Genomic DNA, 26,085 nt, shown 5'->3' with positions numbered 1-26,085 from the left:
TATATGGGATGTCTTATCTATACAGGATTATACAGTCCTTGGCACACTCATCAGCTAGGAGTGATATCAGCAGCAAAGCTTCCATTCAAAAGGATCTCAAAGTTTGTTAAAGTGACACAACCCATGATGACGTTGATCATGGTTTCAGGAATTCAGATTTCTTCAAGGACTTTGTGTAGGGAATTTCAGTTCAGTCGGTTATAGGCCTTCTCAAAGTCTATTTTGAGTGTCATGCATTCCCTCTTCCTTTTCATTCCGTGCATATAATGTATTGTTCAATAATAATGTTGTCATGAATGTGTTGCCGGGAGGACAAAACTAACTTTGTAAGAGGAAATCAAGGTCTCCATTAGAGGTTTTTATTTGTTCCACAATCTCCTTATAAATTATAGAATAAATATCATTTTTTGTCCTCAACAAATTTCACGATATCTGCTTTAGTCCCTAATAAATAAAAAGCTATTCGTGGTCCCTAAAAAATTCAAAATGGATCCATTTAGTTGAAATCGTGGTCCCTCACACATTCAAAAAAAATCCACATTAGTCCCTTAAAAGGACTAAAATATGTCCACTTTGAATTTCTTAGGGACCACGAATAGCCTTTTTATTTGCTAGGGACTAAAGCGGGCATCGTGAAATTTGCTAGGAACCAAAAAGGATATTTAGTCTAAATTATATTACAAAATGTCCTGAGTGTGCTACCTTCTTAGGTTTATTAACTTTTGGGATGAGAAGTAAAATAGTGTTGTTGACATGCCTAATGAAGCTCTATGCCTTTTGCTGTATTCCACCGCATCTTTGCACATTTGTTCCCCTGTTCACCCCACATTTTTCAATTTCTGTTCCCCTCATTTATCCATTTGCACTAGATTGTTTGAAACCACACGCTTTCTTCTTGGTCCAAAGTTACGTTTAATTTCTGTTGCAGCTTGTCCTCAAGCTTCTCTAATAAGTGACGCCTTGGATTGGAAACCTACAGTGTCATTGTATCCCATCAATCGCTTTACTTTGCAGCCTATCTTGCCGAACACTGATGTGTTCCATTGTCTGAAAGGCGAGATGTTCCTGTTGGGTTTTATGTCCCTGACCGAATCCTTTCAAATATTATGTGTATTTTAGGATCTGTGTATCAAATGATAAGACTACTAAAATACAAAATAATATAAATATATAATGTATTAAGTAATATTACCATAGACAAAATATAACCTGTACTGTTGCTATCATTTTGTTGACACATCAGTCAACTTTTATTATCGAATTGAGACAATTTCCCCCTTCATCGTTTTTTGATTTGTTGGATTTTGCTGAAATATTCATGCAGACCAACAAAACAGGAGATATAATACCATGTTTCCTTCATGAAATCAAACGATTTTCTTGTGCTATTTTTTCTTTCCAGATCAACCCGTAAACCAATCACATCATAAATTGAATACCAGCAATATGAGCAATGTAAAAAAATTTCATAAATGTAAAACAAGCCTTATCAACTAGTTTTAAGAAATGTTTCTTCATCCACACCAATAATCTCAACTGTCAACTTAACTGGGAAATCATTGGCTTTGATAAATAGACAAAATTGATAATAAAAAATTCTGCTAATACATAAGGGCCATTTAATAGGCATCAAAGCACCAGAGAATCAGCTTCAATTAAGCAGAATTTCCAGACTAATTGTGCCAATTTTCTTGATCTACACCTTTGTCTTCTAAGATAGAATATTTGAGACAAGTCTCATGTTGCCAAGCCCGTTGTCTTACAAACGGGACACAGATTCTTATGCATTAGCCATTGTATAATACATTCGGTATGGTAATCATGCCCACAATCCAGCGATCCAATATCATCTCCGACGTTATATTCCTCCTGTACATAACATAATCCGTTTATTCATACTTTTTTAAATTAAAAAATGTTTGCATAATTCAATAATAATTAGATATACTTTTCTTTAAAACTGTTTTGCGTTTTTTTAACAAAAGCTAAAAATAATACCTTCGGGAAAAACATCTAAAAAATACGATATCATAAAAGTGTGCGCTCAAGAGCACCATGCACACTCAAAAATGGTTGCATGGGAAAAGAAAGTTTTAAATATAACCTCCCTCAATATATATATGTGTGTGTGAATTTGAAAGCTAAAACAAAGACCCTCTTAAGTGATAAGACCACATGCATGTATACGGCATAGGAATCAGCAAGTCAAGTTTACCTGACAAACACAGCAGGGTTCTGCCTCAAGCTGAGATCCTGTTTCAACTGAATACTTCTTCTGTTTCAAAAGTTTCAATATGGTTTCCTCACTCAATCCAGTACTCACATTTCCAATGCGCTCTTCCAGAGCCAATAACTCCTATTATATTCACAAGTACCACATAATAAGACTCTAAAATGAAGCAACTCAAAATATAAGCAATGGACAAAAGGACACTAAAGAGTAAACATACAGGCATCCAGATGTGGAAGTAAGTTCTCACCTCATAAGACATGTTATCAACATCAAGTCGCATATCCCTGTGTCGATCATGAATATCAGCAATTCCAGAGAACACTGATTGTTCAAGGATCATAACATCCTATCACAAAATCAAAGCACAGGTCTTACAACACAAGCTTAGTACAATGTATATAGATGTAATGTTTAGAGTAGCTTCTTTTTTAGCTAGTTATGAACACTGTCATAGATAGACTCAGATATATAGTCCCACATTGGTTGTATGTGCAACTAATGTGGAGTTTATAAGACCTTGGGCACTCCCACCCTTTGAGCTAGCTTTTGGGGTGATGTATCCCAAGGTTCTTTACATGGTATCAGAGCCTCGCCGCCCCCCACTTTCTCTTGTGGCGTTTCTTAGCACAGGTAGGCTGGGCCTGTTGCATTGTCCACTCTTCAAACCCAATGGACTCTCGTGTGAAGGAGCGTGTTGAGATATATAGTCCCACATTGGTTGTATGTGCAACTAATGTGGAGTTTATAAGACCTTGAGCACTCCCACCCTTTGAGCTAGCTTTTGGAGTGGTGTATCCCAAGATTCTTTACAATAACTTATACCTGGATTACATCCTGTTTGCATCTTAATAATAGTAACATTTAGACAACCTTTTATTCTTCTAGACAGGAAAGATATATGATAGGTGCCAGAGTCAAGTAAGAAAATGCTATAGAAACGAGAAATGTATTGATAAGATTGAATCCAAACAGATCCAATCAAGGAAATGCAGTGTATATGTGTTCAAGGAAAATTACAAGACTGAGAAGGAAAGCTACAGACAAATGAAAGATACAAGACTGAAAATTAATGAAGCAGATATCCAGAACAGTTTGAGAGATTATGGTTCTCTCCCAAATTAGCCCGAGTCCCAAATTCCCAAGATAACTCCCTACCTAGCTCCTTCTTCCCCCTATTTAACTACTCCAGCACCCTCTACGTTGATTCACATCCTTCCCTCCAAACCTCAAACTGATTTTCCCATAACAAATTAGGTAATATTCCTTGCTAACTGAGCATGTTTATGGGCAAGTGATCCCCTAAACCTCTTCCTACAATAAGCCTTCATTATTGGGTTTGTATTAATATATTACTATCTCACATATTATGGTAATGAAAGAATATTGTGTAGAACCATGCATCTTTTCACATTTTTCCTTAATTAATGCTTTGGCTTCTTATTAATTGTTCCTAGCTTCCAAATGTTTAACAGGTATGAACAGAAAATTCCTTTTGAGTATCCAAGTCTGAGCAGAATTACAAATAAATCAAAATCATTGGTAGCCCCGTGGGCCAACTTAACACTTTAACACATACAGCTAAACAACAGGACAGGTAAACATATCTTTTGCATCAGAACTGGATCACAATAGAACCTGTTTTAAGCCACTATGGCACTACTAATAAATCAGAAAGAAAAATGCCAAGAAAGCTTTACTCAACATCAGTGCATTGTTAACATACACCCATTAAATTGAAATAAAACTAACCTCAAATCGCAGGTTCCCACCCCTACGCATGAGGCCCAACACATTGCGGAGCTGCACAAAAAAAGAAAGTCAACTCCAAAAGAGCAATTATTTGTAAAATAAAATAAAATATTGACATAAGTTAAAAATAGAACTTAAAATATCTTCTTCTTTTTTCACCAGAGGGCCAACTCAAGCAATGCAATTGAACCTAGTGGGATGATTGAGCAACCACAGTAGTAAAGTCTAATCATATATGCTCCCAGACTTCTTATTTTTCTCACCAGAAATCATTACCAATTGTTCAAAACTATATCACATCCAGCCTGGAGTTTCCCTCAAATAAAATACTGCTGAAAACTTTGGAACAGAAAGAAAATAAAGCTCAGGCTAGGTTCATGAGAGATTACAAGTAGGGGATGAATTACAGAGATCATGAAATCCTAACTCACTGAAATCACATATGATGTGAGCCAAATGTGTGGGACTTAAAATTACAATTTTAAAATAACTCAATTTCCACCTAAACAGTCCCTCAATTCAAATATTTAAATTTCAAAGAAAAAGAGGCTGATCACCCAGATGCCTACATACATCTAACATACATATTAAAGAAACAATCTTTCCCAGTGGTTACAGCTAAGATAATATTAAAATGCAAAAGAAAATAGGGCTGAATACAGACCTCAGATACAAGTCTACCACTACTTCCTTCACCAGCAGCAGCCAAAGATCGTAATGAATAGGGAATTCCAAATTCACTATCACCTTGCCTCTCCATCCAAGAAGATGGTCCTGGGTGTACCCCAGATGACAGTCCCCTTAATTCAGATGAAGTAGAAGGACCACGCAAGGATGAATAATTATTGCTTGGACCTCCACCAGCTTCAGAACCAGGAGAAAACAAGGAACGACGAACAAATTCAGATAACCTGCGTGGATACTGCTGAGGATTAGGAGGAGGAGCCCACGTAGAGGCAGATGATGGATTAATAGCTGAATTTGACCCATTCCGCGATGAAGAAGCAACATTTCCTGGAATACTTAAATTAGCACTACTAAAAGCTCTAGTTGTTGGATTTCGAGCCAAATTTCTTAAATTGGTTGCCGGTACAAACACTGGGTGTTCTAAAATGTTTCTAGGCATAATTCTTGAGCTTGCTTCCTCATGTGGTAGATTATTACTATTTGCACATATAACTGAGTTCGATGAATGGTTGTTTGTTGAGCTAGAACCACCACTCCACCTGAATGATTGCATATTCCTTGATAAAGCAGGAACATGAATTAGAAGGGGCTGACTTTGAGAAATCATAGCATCTAATGGCGGTGCTGACCTCAAGTCCAAAGAATTATCAACAAGATGAGTCCTTTGCAATATTGGAGAGGATGAAGAAACACCAGAATTCCTAATCATACTCCCGCTTGAGTGCGCAGTGGGAGGAATTGGAATTTGTTGGCTTGAAGGATTTACCCTCAAACGAAAATTTCTCTGGAAATTTTCTGAGCTTCCTGTAACATTTGAGTCAGGAATGGTTTCGGAGGTTCCATCCCCCATACTCAGGCCAAGTCTTGCATTTAACTGTTCTGCTGAGGCAGATCTGTTAAAACTGTTTCCTGCATAATCCTGAGTTGGAAGACTGTTCCAAGCACTACCATCTGTACGCTGACTGTAACTAGAACTTGCGCCGTCTGAAGATTGTCCAACATTTCGTTCAACAGCCTTTCTTTTACAAGATAAACGGCGTGCGTCTAGAGAACAACCCGCCCTACCATCAGTATCCTCAACAAAAAAGCCATTACTCCCAGAAGGAAAAAGAAATGGACCAGAACCAATAGTAGGTGGAATATGCTCATTTACAGGTCCAATTGACTTGTGCAAGTTAGGATGTTCAACATTATGAGTATTATTACTGCCACTATCTGCTAAACCTGCATTTAAGTTGAGATTCTGTGCCACCAAATGAGAATTGGAACTGCACATATAAATAGGACTTGTATTGACGTTGTCCAGTGAAAAGGTATTGGTTGGTTCATTGCGCCTTTCTTCTAGTCTTGGACCAGCTATAGCACCAGTACTTATTGAGGATGATAATCCTAGCTCTGTTTTCTGTTCATTGTTGTTAACTTCATTCTGTGCGTTAACGGAACTTGGCTCACCTAAGCTCCATCCAGTCAAGTTCTGCCACTCATGGTTTATAGAATTCACGTAAGATGGGTTTATATCACCGGGGGAAAGTATATATTCAGATACTTGATTTTCTGCAGGATTCCGCATATTATTCCAGAAAATATGCTGATCAACGGTAGTATTACTTGATGTAGATCCACAATCAAATTCGAAGGTTTCAGGCAAGGAACCAATTGTACCTCTCTGCCCTTGCATTGAGTAAATCTATATGAATCGCAGGTCTGTTCAACAAAACATGAAAGTGATCATTAGGCATTGAAAATGGACATGCCTTGACAAATTCACTATCAATAAAATGCTATAAATCACATCAAGAAATGATAATTGTGAAAATTCAGTTTGGAATAATCATTTCAAAATGCATTATCTCACTCAAACTCTAATTTAAAATTGTCAAAGCAACAATTATTCTGATTTTTTGAATGGAATCAATTTCTCTGTAATGCGCGTATAATGCACAACATTTATTTTAACACAAAAAAAGGCTTATAGTCATCAATAAAATCAACGTAGAACCAAGCTTCCTAGGCACTAAACTTGGGATGGAGAATAGGAAAGCATTTTCAAACATCATAACCACCATCACCACTCAAACCCACTAAGACGGCAATGTCGATTTATTAATATAGCAGAAAATTGAGCACCCACAAGAGAAACAGTACCTCAAAGAATACAAATAAAGTCAACTCCTTTTTACACAGCTTAACAAAACAGAGAAAAAAAGAAAGAAACTTTTTGTCAAGATCATAAAACCATTGCAACACCAAATTGGGTTTAAAACCATTCAAAACCAGACTGGACTAAACAATCCATATCCCAACAAAAAACAGTATAGTCTATCAGAAAAAAGAGAAAGAGAAAATAAAAAAAAATGTTAAATGTCAGGTAGCTATACAAACAGCCCTAAATCATATAGAAAAAGTTGAATACTTCAATCAAACCCATATACACACATACATATAACCCATAAAAATTGAAACTTTATAGTTTTTTGAATCTTAACAAACCACAGACTGATCAGACCAAAGGAGAATGAACAAAAAAAAGAAAGAGAAGAAACTTACAGGATGAAAATGAAAAAAGGCCGATCTATCAGAAAATCAGAGGATGACTAACTGAGAGAATATGCAAACAAAGAAAGCACCATCACCCCATGTAGGTTGTGGATGCTTTTTATTGGATTTATGGTTCTGGGGAGGAAAAAACAAAGGAAAAAAATAACCAGCAGTGAAAAAAAAATTGAAAGGATGAAAGAAGGGAGGCTCTTGCTGTTGGTGTGGTGGTGGAGGAAGAATGCTATCAAAAAAAATTATAGAAAAAATAAAAAATGTGAGGGGAGATTAAAGAGGCATGTAATCTTCAATTTACACAAACAGCCCAATGGAGATGAGAGAGAGTGTGAACAAAAGTCATAACCATGGAGGAGGTGGAGACAGGAGCTTTTATTTACACACACAAAAAATATTTTATTGTTAATTTTAAAAATCTTATTGATATTGGTAATATTATTTACCAAGTAACTCGGGTATAAGATGCAGTTCATAGTAACTAAAATTTAGATTTATTATTATAATATTATATTTTTATGAATTTTTTCAACAAAATGATTTTATTAATATTCTAAACGTTTTTATATTTCTATGATTTTTTTATATTTCAATTTTATGTTTTATGATTTTTTATCTCCTTTTCAATTTCAAATAAAATCTTGATTTTAACTAGTTTTGCGCAGCTAACCAAATGGGTAATTTTTGTATTAGTTATTTTTTTCCTGATTTTTCTTTATTAAATTAAGTAATGTATATTAATTTTAATGTAATCATATCAAGTGAAAATTTTGATTGTTTATTCATATATAACGGTCCTGATTTTAATAATAAAATTCAAAAAATGAGGAAGTAAAAAAAATATTATTTAGATTACTAACTATTAATTTATATAATTTATAAATAAATAACTGAAATTTGCACGCATAGTGTCACTCAAAGCAGTAACTGTTTATATTTCATCTAATTTTATTTTATTTTTAATTTAATACACAACATGTATGATTATAGCGTGTTACTTGTTTTTGTTGAAGTAATATCATGTACAATTGTACATAAGACTTTTTCCCACTTCTCTCCCTTCCGGTTTTCATCTCATTCACGCCAAGCACCCACCTCTCTCGTTCTCTTTTACCATCCCATTCACGTTTCTATTCACATGTCTCTCCTCTGTGCGTGTATTTTTTTTTTTGGTTCTCTTTCTATTGTGACTTAGGATTCATTTGATTTGTAAAAAAATGATAATAATTATAGTGCACGTGGCTTTAGTTATAATATCTGGGGTCCACAACCGGATGACTTGCATTTTTCTCCCTTTATTTGTTGTGCCCAAAATCTTGGTGCTTGCTTATGTGAATTTTGACTAACTATTTATAGACCCCCTTTTTTTTTTTTTTTGGTCTTTCTCTCATACATGATAATGATATATACCCTCATTTTGGTTGGGTAAAGAAATAATGTGGCCTGAATAGTAAATAAAAAAGACCAAATGTGAAACATCCTAAGGTCCCTTAATTTTCTGCCGGTACAATTTTAGGTGGAACTTAGCAAAAGCGTTAATGCATGCCTGCCTAGTGTGGTTGTGTGGATTGTGATGATGGACATGTAGCTTTTGGGTGTTTGGGGATACAACCAATTTATCTATCAATTTTACTTTGCTTTAAAGAGGTGTGAAGACATGGACCTAAAAGCCCTCAGATACTTTTGCAATGGCAGGTTCCACCACCACCACAACCTCTTTTTTTCTGGTTAATTTGACTTAATTTAATTTTCTTATTTTTCCTAAAAAAAAAAGAGAGTTCATTTCTTGCTCATATTGTGGGTGTTTTATTTTATTGTTTATGAAACTTGGTCATCTTTGTGCTTCCTTTCTCTCCCCTTCTTCCTTCTCTAAGCTTTCTACACGGGGTTACTTTGCTTTCCATCTGTCTCCACTAATGAATTTTTTATTATATTATTTAGGCCATTGAATCAACTTCTTGTCTGTCCATTTGTTTCGCTTGGATTCACACCTTATGGCGTGATGACCCCTTTGAAAAAAAACAACAGAACCTTTAATTGCTTAGAATGTGGATCTCCCTAGCTAAGCGAATATCAAAAGTTTTCCATGATTCTGACATTTTTTTGGCACCTTGTGTTTTTATGATATCATACACGGACTGTAACTGACAAATAATAATATTTATACAAGTTTATATTAATTTACCAAAATCTCTTTACTTTTCTACCATAATTGTTTAAATAGTTTTGATTCTATACATATTTTACGAAATTGTTGTATATTTTTTCTTATGAATAATTAAATCTATAATGATTAAGGCAAATCAAGAATTAACCATATATCCTTTGAGATCATACAAAATTGTATATATTTCAGGTATTTGATACGCACGCATACACACATGCACATATATTATACATTTTTAAAAACACAAGTCTCCTCAATAAGTTTACCCAAAATTCAATTAATTTAGTAATATTAATCATAAATATTTTAAAAAAAAATCAATAGGATTTACTTCAAAATTAATTATTTTATCACAACTTTGGTAAAATTAATTGTAACGGTTAAATTTGATTCTAACTTTTTTTCTAAACACATTAAAGTTATAATTCCTCAATTTTCAAGATAACTTTTTACTTCCAAATTTTCTATATATATGCCGTGGAATCTATACTATATTATAATTCAGAGTTATTCTGAGAAAAAATTTGTCACATATAATTCATACAATGATTTGAATTATTTTAAAAAATGTAAAATTTTCATCTTAAACAAGTTTTTAAAAAAATTTAAATTATATGGGTCACACACAAATTAATAAAATTAATTTAAATTCTAATTTTGAATTTTAAATTTGAAATTTAAATTTAAATATATTCATAAAATTAGATTTGATAACAATAGAGAAAATTACGAAAATATATTAATTAGAGTGATTGGCTCAAATTAAAGAAATCAATTAACCATATATCCTTTGAAATAATTATATAGTTAAAATATTAGTTTTCGTTTTCAAATTTTATATTTTGCAACCAAATTAAAATAACAATATCTTATATGTATTAACTTATCAAATTGCAGTATAAATTTATAATGTACAATACATGTTTAAATGTCTTTCATATGCATTATTAGGGATATTCATCAACCGATCCAAATCAATTCAAACTGCGGTGATCGAACTAAAAAATCGATAACCGAATTAACAGAAAATCGAAAACCAAAAAAAAAACGTAAATTTTAATTGGATTAGATCGATTTTCGGTTTAATTAGTGAAAATCGATCCAATCCAAATCAATCCATTATATTAATCCCCTCTACCTACTTGGGCCTAATTTCCAATCACAGTCCAAAAAATTCTAAACCCAAGACTCATTAACCCATCAGCTAAACCCAAGAAAAATTATTGGTACATTCTAATAGGGGTGTTCGTGGTCTAGATTGGATCAGTTTTAAAAGCAAAAATCATCTGATCCAATCCCTTCGGTTTGATCATGTAATCATCCATTCAGTTTGAATTTTTTTCAAATCCGATCCAATCCAATCCAATTTTTTTGGGTTTGGATTGGATTAGTTTTTAGTTTCTTGAAAAGCCTAAAATTTATTTCATGATTATTGTGCAAATAACATATCTTTTGTATGTATTGACTTTCTAATTTATTTATTTTTTTGAAATACAAAAGCATCCGTAAACGATAATCTAATTTTTTTTTTTTTGGTAATGAGATATAAAGCTCTACACAGATGAAATTTTGCTGATGGGGTATGGCTAGATTTTTTCTTGGGTTTAATTGATGGGTTAATAGATCTTGAATTTAGAATTTTTTGGGCTATGATTGGGGAAAGGCCCAAGTAGGTAGAGGAAAATTAATATATATGATCAATTTGGATTGAATTGGTTTTTACCAAGCAAACCGAAAACCGATCCAATCTAATTAAAATTTACGATTTTTTTTCCGATTTTTTGGTTTTCGGTTATTGGTTTTCCAGTTCGGTCATCACAGTTTGAATCGGTTGATGAATACCCCTACATTCTAGCAAGTTTTCGTTACTACCGTCACTGTGATTTCAACCTTTAGATAGGATACTGCAAAAGTATGAATTTTTTGCTACATAAATATAGCATTTGAATTGAGTTAAGATTTGTTTTTATTTAGTTTTATAATTTTCATGTGAATGTAATACTACTATAAAACTTATGTGCCAAAATCTAAAATAATTTTTTTTAAGATCTCTCTGTATTAGTAATTGAGATTAATTTTTCCTTACTTTGTTATTGTCTAATTTTCCTTCTTATCCAACAGGTGATAGATACTTGAAACTGACTTTACCCAGTTTTAACTTTTTGTTGTATTATATTAAAAATTAGATTATCATTTACTGATACTTCAAGATTGCACAGTAATCATTATACAAACTTTATAAAGTCAATACCTACAAAAGATATGTTATTTACACAATAATCTTCATACAAATTTTAGGCTTTTCAAAAAACCGAAAACCGATTCAATCCAAACCTAATAAAATTGGATTGGATTGGATCAGATTTAATAAGAAATCCAAATCGAATGGATGATTACATGATCAAACCGAAGGGATTGGATCAGATAATTTTTGTTTCCAAAACCGATTCAATTTAGACTAGGGGTGTTTGCGATCTGGATTGGATCGATTTTGGAAGCAAAAATCATCTGATCCAATCCCTTTGGTTTGATTATATCATCATCCATTCGGTTTGGATTTTTTTCAAATCCGATCCGATCCAATCCAAATTTTTTTGGTTTGGATTGGATCGATTTTCGGTTTTTTAAAAATCCTAAAATTTATTTCATGATTATTGTGCAAATAGCATCTTTTGTATATATTGGCTTTGTAATTTTTATTTTTATTTTGAAATACAAAAGCATTAGTAAACTATAATATAATTTTTTTTTTGGTAATGAGATATGAAGCTCTACAAAGATAAAAAAAAAATTATGAGACGTGACTAGATTTTTTCTTGAGTTTAGTTGATGGGTTAATGAGTCTTAGGTTTAGAAATTTTTGGACTATGATTGGAAAAAAACCCAAGTAGGTAGAGGGGAATTAATATATTGGATCGGTTTGGATTGGATCGGTTTTCATCAACCATCCAAAAACCGATCTAATCCAATTAAAATTTGCGGGTTTTTTTTTGTTTTCAATTTTTCGATTTTCGGTTTTTCGGTTATCGGTTTTTCGGTTCGGTTATCGCGGTTTGAATCGGTTTGGATCAGTTGATGAACACCCCTAATTCAGACCGTGAACATCCCTATGCATTACTTTACAATTGCTCATATTTGTTGGATATCATTAATAGTATTAAAAGAAAATCAAAAATCAACTCTATGCAATAATTGTACTACTCATTTGACGAAAAGAGCAAAACCAGACACGTCATATGCTCCTATAATAACCCTAAATATATGATTTTTTTAAATTAGAGGGTTATGATGAGGACCTTATGGTCATAAATGAAATGAGGATGAAATTCTAAAAAAATTGATACCCATATTGAGGGTATTAGGCACAGATGAATTTTCATCTGTTAATTTTGACTGCTGACGTAATACCAGTCAGTAGAATAGCTCTAAGTTAGCAAATTTTAGTTAGAGAGCTAATCTAATGATATAAGCATCATGAATGAGGTTATGATATGATTTGATGAAGATTGATACCCATATTGGGGTATTTTTGAAAAGTCACTTCTGCTGGGTATTTTGTACTGTTGTAACAGTAGCCGGTAGAATCCCGAAACGGGAAAAGGATGAGAAAATAGAAATAAAAACCAATATATTCCTAACAAGTCATAATTAGACCAAAAATGATAATGTTAAGAAGATTATGAAATCCGGGTACCGTTAAGAACACCTGTAAAGACTACAGTGTAATTAAACAACTGTTAGTGGATCTGTGATCTACTAATTAAATTTTTAAGTTATGAACATGATAATTAGACAAAATTAATGTTAAGTACTTAAAGTTAGAGTCTGGGAGTTTCCGGGTAAAAATTTGACGACGGTTCAGTTAAAAATTACACCGGATCTCACTAAAAGACGAATGGTCACTTAGTGACATGGCACCCCTAATTAGGGCATCTTCCCATCACATTTCAGACCAGAATTCCAGCGCCTCATTCCTCCCTCTGTCTCTAAAATTTGATTTTCAAACTTGCTCTCACTTCTCTCTAAGATTTCTCCACCCAAACCTCTCCAAAACACAAAACCTCCTTCACTAAACTTGCTCCCCTCACTCTCCTCTTCACAATCATACCATTTTTATGGTGTGAAGCTAAAATTTTGTGGTCCATAGCTCTTTGTACAGCCATGGTTTTGTGAAGATCCAAGGCCATGGAGTTGTGTTCTTGAGCTTCCTTGAAGAACCACACTTGCTTGCTTGGTTCCTTTGATTTTTTGGTAAGTTCTCTTGATTTTTTTTCATGAAAAAACTCATCTTTCTTCTTGTTTTCTTGAGCCTAACTCATGAGCATGTTCATGAAGGTTTATCCTTGCTTAAAGGAGGGTTCTTGGTGGAAAAAGGTGGAGCCTTGAGCTAAAAGAGGAACCTTGAAGATGTAAGCTTCCATGGAGCAAAATAACCAAAAAAGTCTCTCTTTTTCTTGTGTGTGTGCCACGATTTTGTTATGTATTGGAGAAATATTGTTTAAAAATTTTTAATGCCATGGTTTGATGATATCCTTAAGGGTGTGTGTGTTTTGAACTATGGAATGATGGATTGGATGACTAAAGGTGCCACCTTTGGACCTTTGAGTGATATTCATGTAAAAAGATAACTATGAACCCTAATATGGACTATGTATGATTCAGCCAAGTCAAGATGGATAGGGTTTGATGACAAAAAAATGTGTTTAAGTTGTTAAGTGTGAAAAAAAGATTAGAAAGATTAACTAGGTGGGTTAACTCTAAGTAAAACTCACTAATTATGATTAATAATGGCTAAAAACTCTAATTAAAATAGCTCATCAAATCTGCTCCATAAAGTATATCAAGGTTTAGTTGTATTAAAATTAAGGAGATGATGAATTAGGTGATTAATTAAGGGTAGGGATTAATTAACAAAAGTAATTAAGGATTTAACTCTAAAATTGGACTAAAGTAGGGTTTAGGTACACTAATTAAATAATTAGTAAAATTTAAGTATCATGACATAATGGGACTAAGGATATTTCATAATGTGTCTTAATAATAGAAAAATCCTAGAATTAATGTGAATTAGGATTTATAATCAAAAGTAATTAAGGTTTGTTAAGTAAACACATTTAAGGCTAAGTAACCAGTTTTTAGGCAAAATTTGGGAGAGCATATCTCCCCCCACGTAGGTCATATAGGGTTGTGCCTTATATCAAATTGAAGTTTAAGATGTTAGTTATGTGTTGTCAAAATTTGGTATCAATTGAAGATGTATTTTGTTATGTATGTTCGTTTGAGTGAGGACTGCACAGGGAGGCCATGTGCAGGGGCTGTACATGGCTTCAACTTCCACGAATTGTTTCTCCCTCTGTACTAACTCAAATTAGGCTCATAATATGTCTAATTAAAGATAAAGGTGTCTAGTTGTCTGCATAAAATTTTGAGAGAAATTGGTTTTGTAAATTTTCCAGAATCGCAAAAATGGTAAAGGATGTTTAGGGCCCTGTTCGGAGTTGGCAAACAGTTTTGCTTGTCCAATTTCAAATGGTGATAACCGGAGCTAGAAATCTCCAAATGAGGCACGTGATACCTTTTTGGAAAGGTAATTGAGTCTAGATTAACATACTAAAATATGAGAATTTTATAACAAGTGAGTCACGCCCAGTAACTAGAGAACAGAAACATGTACAGTTATAGAAAAACCGTAAAAGTGATATTTAAGCTAAGTGGGCTTAGGGGAACCCTTAGTAACTTATAATAATCATAAATATGGCTTGGATGAGTTGAAAATAATCTAAGTTACCTAAGTGAGCCTTTCATGTGATTCTAAGCTATGTAGGTAATTGAAGATTAAAGTGGCTTGTAATAATGCACAAAAATATGTAATAAGTAATAATTGGTCTAGACTTGTAATGAGAATATTATTAGCATATAAGTATAAAAAGTGGAATCATTAAATGATTAAGTCGTGGATATGAATTGATTAATTAATATGTAATTAATGATGTGTATGGTTCCTACGCTAGGTGTGCCTAGAGAATCGTGCACTTGAGGATTTTGTTGGAGCATACGTATACTATTGGAGTGTGGGCTTGTGCTAAGCTCCCTAAGGTAAGCTCCTAGTTCTAGTTGACTCCTCTCTCTTGTGGCCCCACCATGATGGTGGGCATTATAGTTGTATTGTATGAAAGTATATGGTATGATGTATATGTGCATTCATTCACATTCATATAGATGTTATATGATCTTGATGTTATGATGATGCACTGATGATATATGTTATGAGGATCCTGGCCAGCGATCATGGTATGTAGGCTGTCTATGACGTGACTCTAGGAGCTATTTCATACTGAGGTTGTGTTGACTGTCTATGGCTTGACCCTGGAAGTCACACATGTGTAACCGTCTATGGCTTTGACCCTGGGGTTACACAAGGATGATATGATGATGCGATGTTTATGTTGTATGTCTGTATTATATGCTTTATATCTGATTTGTCATGTAGGAAGTGGGCTCAGGGGTTAGAGGATCCTCTATGAACCTTGAGCTTATTGAGATGTTGTTATCTCACCCCGTTTGGGGACATCATTTCAGGTACCCAGAGTAGTGGTGATGCTTCTAGGGGCAAGGCCCCGCATTGGAGTAGTTGATGATGCAGCTGATGATTTTATATTATGTTTAGATTTGATGTTGGCATGTAGACTTGTTAACATGCTTAATTATTTTATGGAGATTATTTTATGTATTTATTTAGGCTCATGATTGTATTCTTAGAGCCATAGATTATTTACTGATGCTTTTATACTTTGAATTAATATAGACTTGATGCATGTATTCAGTTAATTTGGGCATGGAGCCTTATTATTTGTATTGACCCATTGAGGGGATTGCAATCCGTGTGAGATTTGCAAGCTATTTGTTTAAATTATTGTATCAATTAGGTGATCTGTATGTGTGGGACCATGTTCCCAGTTATCCGAAATACAGCCGTTATGCTGTCCGTGAGACTCCGTCAGGAATGACACTTGATGTCATATCTTGATGGTCAATGGCCACTAATACTGGCTCATAGGAGTAATTAGTAGTGTATGGTTAGATTTACGCTTTTGCAGTATCTCACGTGAACGTTTTTAGAAATGTTTTTATAAAATGTTTAAGAAAAAGTTTACTCGTATTTTTGTAAAACGCTTTATTATTCTTTTATAATAAAGTCTTTCGCTGTGTATGCCAAATATCATGTATGTCAACAACCGGAGTACGACGGGGTGTTACATTTATGGTATCAAAGCAGTTTCACCGGGACGTTCACTGATTTATTGCTTAAGTGTTAGAATTACCTGTTGAGTATCACTTGAGCATCATGATATTGCATATTTCATCACTTGATTGAGCGTAGTTAACTCATACCTTGTGCAGTTGTGTGTAGATATCATGGCTCCTCGAGGGAGACCTAGACGGGTAGTTCAAAACCCACCACCGGACCCCGTTGTTGCTGCTATAGCGGCACTACAGCAAACCTTGAACGAGACAAGGGAAGCTGACCTGAAGAGGATAGAAGAGGCCAGAGAGCGCGATAGAGAGCAGCTGAGAAAGGCCAGTGAAGACCTTATGGCACAGAATAGGCTGGCCAATGCTGAGATGACCCAACTACTGTTGACAGAGGTACGAGGAAGACCTCCACCACTTTCACCACCACCTCCACCGCCAGTTACACCATATGTGCAGTAGCAGGTTGCACGTGCTGCTGGTCCCATACAGATTCTTAAGCCTTGCTGTTGAATGGACTTCCGACTTTCAGAAGTTATGTCGTATTCAGAGAGTTCCATAGCCCAATTCGTCATTCGCCCTGCCAAGTCCGGCTTATGCAATACCTGCCGTATAGGCTGATTAGTTCTGACTATTATTTGATGTCCCTGGAAATATGACCGCAGTCTCCTGGTTGTAGTCAGCAAGGCAAAAGCCACTTTTTCCAGCTTCTGGTACCTCAACTCGGAACCCTGCAAGGCCCTGCTGACGAAGTAAATTGGCTCCAGAACTTTGTTGGTTTCCTTGATCAGGACAACACTTATTGCCTCTTCCCCCACAGCCAGGTACAGGATCAGAGTGTCTCCTGGTTCTGGTTTAGACAATACTGGTGGGGTTGCCAAGCATTTTTTGACCTTGTCGAACGCGGATTGACATTCCGGGTTCCAGCCTTGCAGAGCCTCTTTCTTTAGTAACTTGAAGAAGGAGAGGGCATTTTCAGTCGACTTAGGTAAAAACCGGGTTAAAGCAGCCAACCTACCAGTCAATTGTTGAACTTCCTTTTTATTCTGGGGTATTTTCATATCAAGCACTGCCTTGCATTTATCAGGGTTTGCTTCAATTCCCCTGTGGGTTAACATGAAACCCAAGAATTTTTTTGCTGGAACACCAAAAGCGCATTTTACCAGGTTCAGCCGAATGCGGTACTTCCGAAGCTTTTGGAATGTATGTTCTAGATCTCGGATACTTCTACATTCTTGCCCAGTTGATCCTCTAACACTTTGTTCATCATTCTTTGGTATGTAGCTCCAGAGTTTTTGAGCCCAAACGGCATCACATTGTAGCAGTAATTGGCCTTTTCAGCAATAAAGGCAGTTTTTTCTTGATCTTCAGGATACATTGGGATTTGATTATAACCCGAATATGCATCCATGAAGGATAGCAATCAGAATCCAGCTAAATTGTCCACTAGCTGATCAAGAGCTGAAGAAGGACGATTTTTTCCACAAACGGCGCCAATGTTCTGTATTAGAGACAGAGATGTCCAGCCCAATGGACTGGTATGTTAATCTTGGATCTAGTGCCCTCTCCAATGTATCTATGAAGGAGATACCCTTGAGTCAAGCAGATCATTGTGCACAGAATACTATTAACGGCGTTAGCCAATGGAGTGTGTGTGTGCACTGTGACAGCATAACAGTAAGAGAGAGAGCGTAACGTACCTTTAGGATTTACCTTGTATTTATAGAGGTTACCTGTGGGTAGTATGACGTGGGCCTTTGGTGCCTCTGATAAGGGTCCAGGCCTGTTCGTTATGCTACCATATTATGATTAGTATCATTGATGGATATCTATCCATAATTATATTAGATTTGAATCTTGGATTGCCCTTTATTGAGCCTACCATTCTATAAGCCCTTTATACGGATCCATAACAGGAAGTTTTTGAATTTTTCCCAATCACGGAGTTGCAGCATTACCCATTACCATTAGGCTTCAAGTGTTAACAAAGCATACCTTCATTGAAATTTCAAATTTGACGCCCTCTCACAAGACAGTAAAAAATGAAGAATTTTTTTTTTTTTTTCAATAGCAAAATATATAAACAGATAATGGGAAGCTTATATATACATATGGAAAATAGATTGAAAAAATAACATCTGAGAACAAGATTGCTTTGTATCTACCACATTTGAAAGATAAAAACTGAGTTTTCTTTGAAAGAAACAGACCATCACTAATTGGTACAACTGAAAAAAAATTGAAGTCAATCCTATGAACCTCAATACGCCAGAGAAATGAGAATCAGCGCTCAAAGATCCGATTGTAAAATATAGCATCAGACAGCTCGCACTTATCAAGTTCACTTGCGAAAAGCATTCTTGTTTCTTATAATTCATGGTACTTTATGCAGTCCAACAAAACAAAACAACATTTGAAAGTTTCAGACCAAAATTCAGCAACAAAATAGGATTTGGATTTGAAAAATAATAACAATAATAAAGACATGTGAGTGACCCGGACGCGTTAGCATTAAGAAGTTTTGACCTTTATGCAATGCATATAAATTATTACAATTACAAGTCGCACAAAAAAACAAAACAAAGATCAAATTTGAGACAAATGGTTAGGTGATGAATTCAAGATGTTGAGGCGCCTACAGGCTACAAGCATAAAAGAACATCGACAAATATTAAATAAATTGACATGAATCAACTGGGTAATTCTAAATCTAGATACGATGATAACTGATAAGCATGCAATATTAATACTAATTAATTATGTAAATAAAATCAAAATATTAAACAATTAAAGAGTGAGAAAAATATTAATCAAATTTATAGAGGTCTAATCATGTATATCAACTAGCAACGTTTTTCTCCCATTAACACGGAATTTTATAAAGGGATCCCGACCCATATTTTTTTAGATGATCCTTTTCTATTTTTGAAAAATAGTTTCCCTTCCAATCTCTCACTTTTTAAAAAATTCCCTCTCACTCCCTATTTTTTTACTATTCCTGGAATGGACTATGTGTAGCCGGCCCATCAAAACAAACCTCCATTAACACTTCCACAAACCTTTTTTGGTCTTATCCTATAAAATGTAGTTCTCGATGCAAAGAATTTTCAAGCGATGTATTAACGGCGGACCCATATAGGGGCACATGTCCGCACTTGCGGACATGAAATTTAGATTTTAGATTATTTTTTTTGTTATATGTCCTTATGTGTCTCTTGTTCAATATTTATATTAGTCAATGTTAATTTTGCAATACAGATGTTAAATACTTTTTGTGTTGAGATTAAATGTCACTAATTTTTATGGTATAATACTGTTTTTCATGTAGCAACTGAAGAGATAGGATGACTTGATTTTCTGAGTTTGCACACTTCAATCGCTCAACTCAACAATCATTGAACATAGCTTCAGTGTCATACTTGCTTCACTAGTAACATTTAATTTATGGAAAAAATGTTTGTCCTTTTAAATGACACAATTTGTGTCATTTCACTCTCACAAAAAGGTGAAACCCACACTTTTTTTTTTGTCCACTCTCTCCCCCATGATTTATCTTTTTCTCTCACTTAAAATGATACAATTTTATATCCTTTAAAATGACACATATTTTTCCCTTAATTTATACATCATTTTTTACTAATTTATATTTCTATCTGCCTAGAATTGCTATTTATCCTATGGGGGCGTTTGGTATAGGAGAAATTTTTTATAACCAGGTAAATATAAATAGTGGGGAAATGGTTGTAAAGTAAAATAAGTGGGGAAATTTTAAAAATGTTGTTTGATAGACCGAAAATTACCAGAAAAATTGTGTAAAATTTACTGAAACCATGTTTGGTTGAAAATAAAAGATTGATAGAGAAATACGACAAAATTTCAAAAATACCCAATATTAGAATATACACGGTGGCAAAGAGACTTATAAATGTCAAGTATTATTGTTGTTCTCTTGTGCTCTATTTCTTTTTGTGTTTGTTTGTTTCAGTTATTCTCTTAACGTCAGTGCGGAGCGAGTGTAGACCACGCGCCATCATCCTCTCCAAGCACCGATCAGGTATTCCCCAATGTCATGTTGCATTTGCATTTCTCGCAAGCACAACATCTTCCGTTCAATGAGTAGACAAGGTTCAGCAACCGTGCTTGCCCTTGGTGTTGGGGTTAATGAGTTAGCTTTTCTTCAAGATGAACCTTTTTATTTTTTTGGAAATAGATGGACTTCTTCAAGCGATGATACTTAAAATTTCTCAGGGAACTTGCGTAACTAAGTTGATTGCAGAGGGGCATTTGCGTAACTAAGTTGGCGCCAAAATTATGACTTCCCTAGCTTTCTCCGCTTACCACCTCCAAGAAGGTCTTCTCCAACAGTGCAGAGTGTCCCATTTTACACTGAAACCAGCTTTTGATGGGAAAATGTCATGCCCTGCTTTATTTTTGAAAAACCTGTATCAAACACATCATTCTCATTTCTCCACTTTTACTTACCCATCTATCCCCTTAAAAACCACCTACCAAACACACTCATATATGTTTTTTCTACATTGATAAGTCAACTCCTCCATATGAAAGTTATATAAAAAAAAAATTCAGGGGCAACCCCCGCCACTTAATGTGCGGACATGAACTTTTTTTCCTGGGTCCGCCACTGCGATGTATCCACACTATTCTCTTTCTTTTGTGAGATCTATACACTTAAATGAATGGAAACCAAATGCTCAAAATGAGTTATAAATTCAAGCAAATTTTTCTAGTGATGATTCTCATATTGGTTGGTATTGAACTAAGTGAAGTGAATATAAGTGGATGGACCTATGAACCAAAAGTCTTAAGATTTTGGCCTTTTGCGTTGTGACATGGTATCAGCCTCATTTGATGTAGTTGATCTAGCGTAGCCCATTGGCGGTGATTCTATGCCATGAGCTCGCCTTTGGATTCGCCTAACAAGTGATATTAGACCCGAATTAGGCTCAAGTTAGCCAGTTGTTTGGCTAGAGGCGAGTTGAGTAATTGGGCCCAAGTTATTCGATTGATGGAAAACATATCAATGGTGGGTTTCACACTTGAGTGGGAGATTATTGGATTATTCAAGTGTGATGAATCTCATATTGGTTGATAATGAAATAAGTGAAGTGGATATAAGTGGATGTACCCATGAACCCAAAGCCTTAAGGTTTTAGGTTGTGACATGATGTCAGACTCACTTGATATGATTGGTCTAACTTAGTCCATTGATGATGATTCTCTGTCACGGGCTCTCCCTTGAACCCGTATGACAAAATAAACCAGTGACATCCCAACTAAATATGAGAAATAATTTAGGACTTGGTAGCTTATCATCATGGCTCAATCTGTTTGATTTATTTTTAAAAGATGTTTAACAAAACTTGAAGATGATTTTGCACCATTGGAAAACTATAAGTATAAAATGTCTATATTTATAAATGAAAAAATCAGAAATATATAATATCAAAACAAGATTATAAAAGAAGCCTCCTAATACTTTGAATTTCCTCTTTCCCATAAACTCCTCGTCATTATCCCTACGTTTCTATTTGTCATTCTCAATCAATCCTCTATCATAATTCATAACTCTTACAAGTTACATGCCCAATACATATAATTTATATCTCGTAATAACTTACTTGACCAGCAATTATCTCTTTTCCAATATTTTTTATTAAAAACAAACACTTTCGTATCTTGCATATCTATCACGTACGTTTATTGTTTATCACATTTTTTCTACATATTTTATTAATAATTAAGAGAAATAAAAGAGTGATACGTACCAAACTGTCCATTACAATCTTTTAATTAGAAATTTGGGCCAAACCCAACAATCACCGCTTTAATCCAAATTTCATCATCTACAAGCATTCCTTAACATCTTCAAATATTCATATTTTCCACCATCATTCAAATCTTCCAAATCATGAACAGAATATCACCAAGCAAATCCGTAAATCAAATCTTAGTGCTTGCACCGTCGTTAACATGCTGGTTGATCACCATGTCAAAAATTGCTTGATCACCATGTCAAAAAATACTTTTGACACACATTTGTACTGCCATCAATCATCATAGTGAAACACGTTACATTTCTTTAATTATTTTGAAGACTTTTGAGTTTTGACACAGGCCACAGGGGTCCAAATGGACACCATAGCTAAGAACACCCCATCTCCTATCTCTAATTAGGTAGTATTTGGTCGGGGAGAAGTGAAAATTTTTGAGTTTTGACACTCCAAATGGACACCATAGCTAAGAACACCCCATCTCCTATCTCTAATTAGGTAGTGTTTGGTTGGGGAGAAGTGAAAACTTTGATGGCAAAGTACATGTGGGAATCTGATGAAACTACGTTCGGTTGAAGCTTTTCAGTAGATTTGCCCATCAATTAGCTTTGCCTAGCAAATCAGGAAGACAAGCAAAAAACGGGTTTATGTACTGTTGAGGAAGCCGTCTGAACAGGTGGAATTGCTGCGAAAAATCGGATAAATAAAAAAGTTAACGAAGGCATGACAACTTTCGAATGTTGTAATAAAACCAAGGTGTTTTTACAAGGATAGTTTTGTAATTTCATTAAGTTTTTCCATCAATATTTTATCTTCAACCAAACACACCTTCAGAAATTTAATTCAATTTTCTTGGTAAAATTTTGCGCAACCAAACAACTTTTTTAAAACTTTCCTATCTAACCCACTTTCCCTGCAGATCCCTAGTATTTACATTTTTCTAGTATTAAAAAATTTTTCCCCAACCAAACACTACCTAAGAATACCTTATTTCCTTTTACACTTGTTTGCATAAGAGGTTTGATGTTTACCCTTTTAAAGAAGGGTTTTATCAATCTCATGTTAAAGGAGATAAGTTATCTCATCTCATAGAGATAAACTTGTGGGCTCCACCACCTGAAAAATAAAAAGAAATGAAAAGAAAAAGGTGGCACAGTTATCAAAGGATGTGTAGGAGAGAAATTTATCACATGTAACATAAGAGTAGTTTTTCCCTTTAAAGAATATATAATTGTGTCTTTTTAAATAAGAGAAAGAGATACATAATAAAAATCATGGAAGAGAAAATGAGTGTTTTTTTATATTTAAAATTTAAATAATAAACACTAGTTTTAAGTAAAATGACCATTCTTCAAGAGAACAAACATTTTTCCCTTACATAAATACTATGAATTAGGGAAAACATCATAAATAATCACTTATGATTAGTAGTTGTACGTTATGTAGCACCGATACCGACACGGGACACGAGACACGATACGACACAACACTCCGACACATTAATTATAAAAAATGTTAGATTTTGACACGTTAGGACACGTTTTGATATTAAATAATATTTTTAATTTATGTAGTGTATATTATATTTAATATTCAATAATTTAACAAAAAAATGAAACTAAACTTATAATATTCATCAATTTTGCAAAGAAATATAATATATTATATTAAACTCAATAAAATTGTAATTGTAATCCAACGAATTTAATAATTGGAACTAAAAACTCAACGCAGTGCAACCTTTGAATTTTTTTTGAATTTCTATAACACATGTTGGAGTGTCGGGGAGTGTCAGAGAGTGTCGAAAAGTGTCGGACACGACACGTCAGGGTTTTTGAAGTGTCGGTGCTTGCTTGGTTGTACGAGTTCATAAATTTTAATTTCCTTTTCACTATTATATAAAAAAGGAAATGTGAAAAATAAATTAACATTATATTATACTAATATATATCATTTTAAACTAATATACACAAACATATATCATAACATAATATGATTAACACAGAGCATAAGAAAACTTTTATAACCATACCATTTTACCTACTATATCATAGTGTATAATTTCGACCACATTTTTTATTAAATTATACACATTCTTATTGTCATTTTTAATTATATTAATTAAAATCATTCGAAGCTCATCTAAACTAATTTTTGGTGTCGTTGAAATATTGAATCGTAATCTGTGAAGACTTCAAAAATAAGAGAAATTTATAAAATATTAATGTGATTTATTCTTAAAAAATAGGGTTCATATTTAAATAACTCTATATTACTATATATATGGCAAAAAAAATCAAATTATACCTTTTTGTTATGAAAAATGTTTGTGGTACATAAACATTTTCTCACATACCCTTACAAAAGAAATATTAATTATTGATGTTAGCGGGAAAAGGTGAAAGAAAGAAAGGAAAATGTAATGTTTGTGTCATAAGTGGAAAACTTTTTCTATATATGCAGCATAGCAGTTTTGCTATATATAATCAAAAAGTTATAATATGGTTGCTAACAAATGTTAATGACAAAAATAGTTGTAAATTTTGATTAAGGGTGTCAATTTTCAACATTACTAGTTGATACTACATGAATACAACATAAACAATTTGTGTTCAAGTGAATTTGTTTTCAAATTCATATCGTGTTCATGTTGATAAAAATTGATACGAAAAAATTAATGTCGTGTTATGCATCAACTTGCAAACACAAATTTGACCTGCATTAATTTTCTTACAAATTATTTGTATCATATCGTGTCAACACGACATTAGTAAAAATAATATTCAATATACATATTATTCTTGTCTTATTATGTCGTGTCATACATTGAGGTTGGTAGATTATTCATGTCATATCGTATTGTGTCAATTCAATAATAGGTGACTCACTTTAAGATTGCAAATTATTCATGTTGTGTCGTGTCAACCCGCAAAATAGATAGGACGTGTTTGTATCGATAGTTTTGACCCGTTTTCAAATTTATATCATGTTCTTGTTGACTATATCTGTGTTCTTGTCAAATTCGTGTCGTATCGTGTCAACCTGAATTATTACCCCTAATTTTGATGTGACAAGATATATTTCTCTCTTTGTTTCTCGAGTTGAAATAACCCCTAATTTTGATGCGACAAGATATATTTCTCTCTTTGTTTTTCGAGTTGAAATAACCTTTTATATTTGTTGTACTTATATATGTTTAAGTAAAAGGGATTCATTAGTATCAAGTAACAGGAAAACAAACTTTTATTCCTGCACACTCATTTAAAGCGAGACCCACCAGAAAAGAGAAAAAAACAGAAAAAAAGAGTGCAGCTCGTTTATCCATGTAAGAGCAGGAAAGAACTTAATTTTTTTGTTGCTTGACATAACTAAAACCCTAAGTAAAAATACTCTTAATGGTCTTAGCCAGAAAATTTTTTATTCTCACGTCTTTCAATTAATTGCCCCACGGGGGACTGTTGCCTCTCCAAATTTTTTGACCAAAAAAAAAAAACTGTTACTTTTAAGAGACTTTTTTAATACAATACTGTTTTATCTATTTATAAAAATTTCTTGCTCAAGATTTTAGAGTGGTGGCTCCAATATCACTTAGTTTTCACAAATATTGTAAATTATTCACACACTTTCAAAATGCATAGAAGAACTAATTATCCCTC

General features: G+C 33.9%; 1 protein-coding gene across 1 annotated transcript; it reads right to left on the bottom strand.

The window, feature by feature from the left end:
• Positions 1 to 1,457: 1,457 nt before the first annotated feature.
• On the bottom strand, positions 1,458 to 7,554 carry LOC133307562 (probable E3 ubiquitin-protein ligase RHG1A). Its single transcript, XM_061508089.1, has 6 exons — positions 7,217 to 7,554; positions 4,647 to 6,373; positions 3,983 to 4,033; positions 2,481 to 2,579; positions 2,216 to 2,356; positions 1,458 to 1,869 (listed from the first exon to the last, which is right to left on the bottom strand). The coding sequence occupies exons 2-6, from the start codon at positions 6,345 to 6,347 to the stop codon at positions 1,738 to 1,740; spliced, it is 2,124 nt and encodes a 707-aa protein (XP_061364073.1). The 5' UTR covers positions 6,348 to 6,373; positions 7,217 to 7,554; the 3' UTR covers positions 1,458 to 1,737.
• Positions 7,555 to 26,085: the final 18,531 nt, after the last annotated feature.

This window comes from Gastrolobium bilobum, unplaced genomic scaffold, assembly GCF_033153095.1.
Source record: "Gastrolobium bilobum isolate Gb01-03AN ecotype WA unplaced genomic scaffold, APGP_CSIRO_Gbil_v1 utg2219, whole genome shotgun sequence".
NCBI classification, from domain to species: domain Eukaryota; kingdom Viridiplantae; phylum Streptophyta; class Magnoliopsida; order Fabales; family Fabaceae; genus Gastrolobium; species Gastrolobium bilobum.
This window is presented reverse-complemented; position numbering and strand designations above follow the sequence as displayed.

Bases quoted from the DNA above. Each gene is read 5' to 3' on its own strand.
- LOC133307562 (XM_061508089.1), bottom strand. From the start codon at position 6,347: ATGCAAGGGCAGAGAGGTACAATTGGTTCCTTGCCTGAAACCTTCGAA. The intron at 2,580-3,982 runs GTTAGTTTTATT...ATTTTGTGATAG, and splicing joins GTGGGAACCTGCGATTTGAG to GATGTTATGATCCTTGAACA. The intron at 1,870-2,215 runs GTAAACTTGACT...TGTTATGTACAG, and splicing joins AACCCTGCTGTGTTTGTCAG to GAGGAATATAACGTCGGAGA.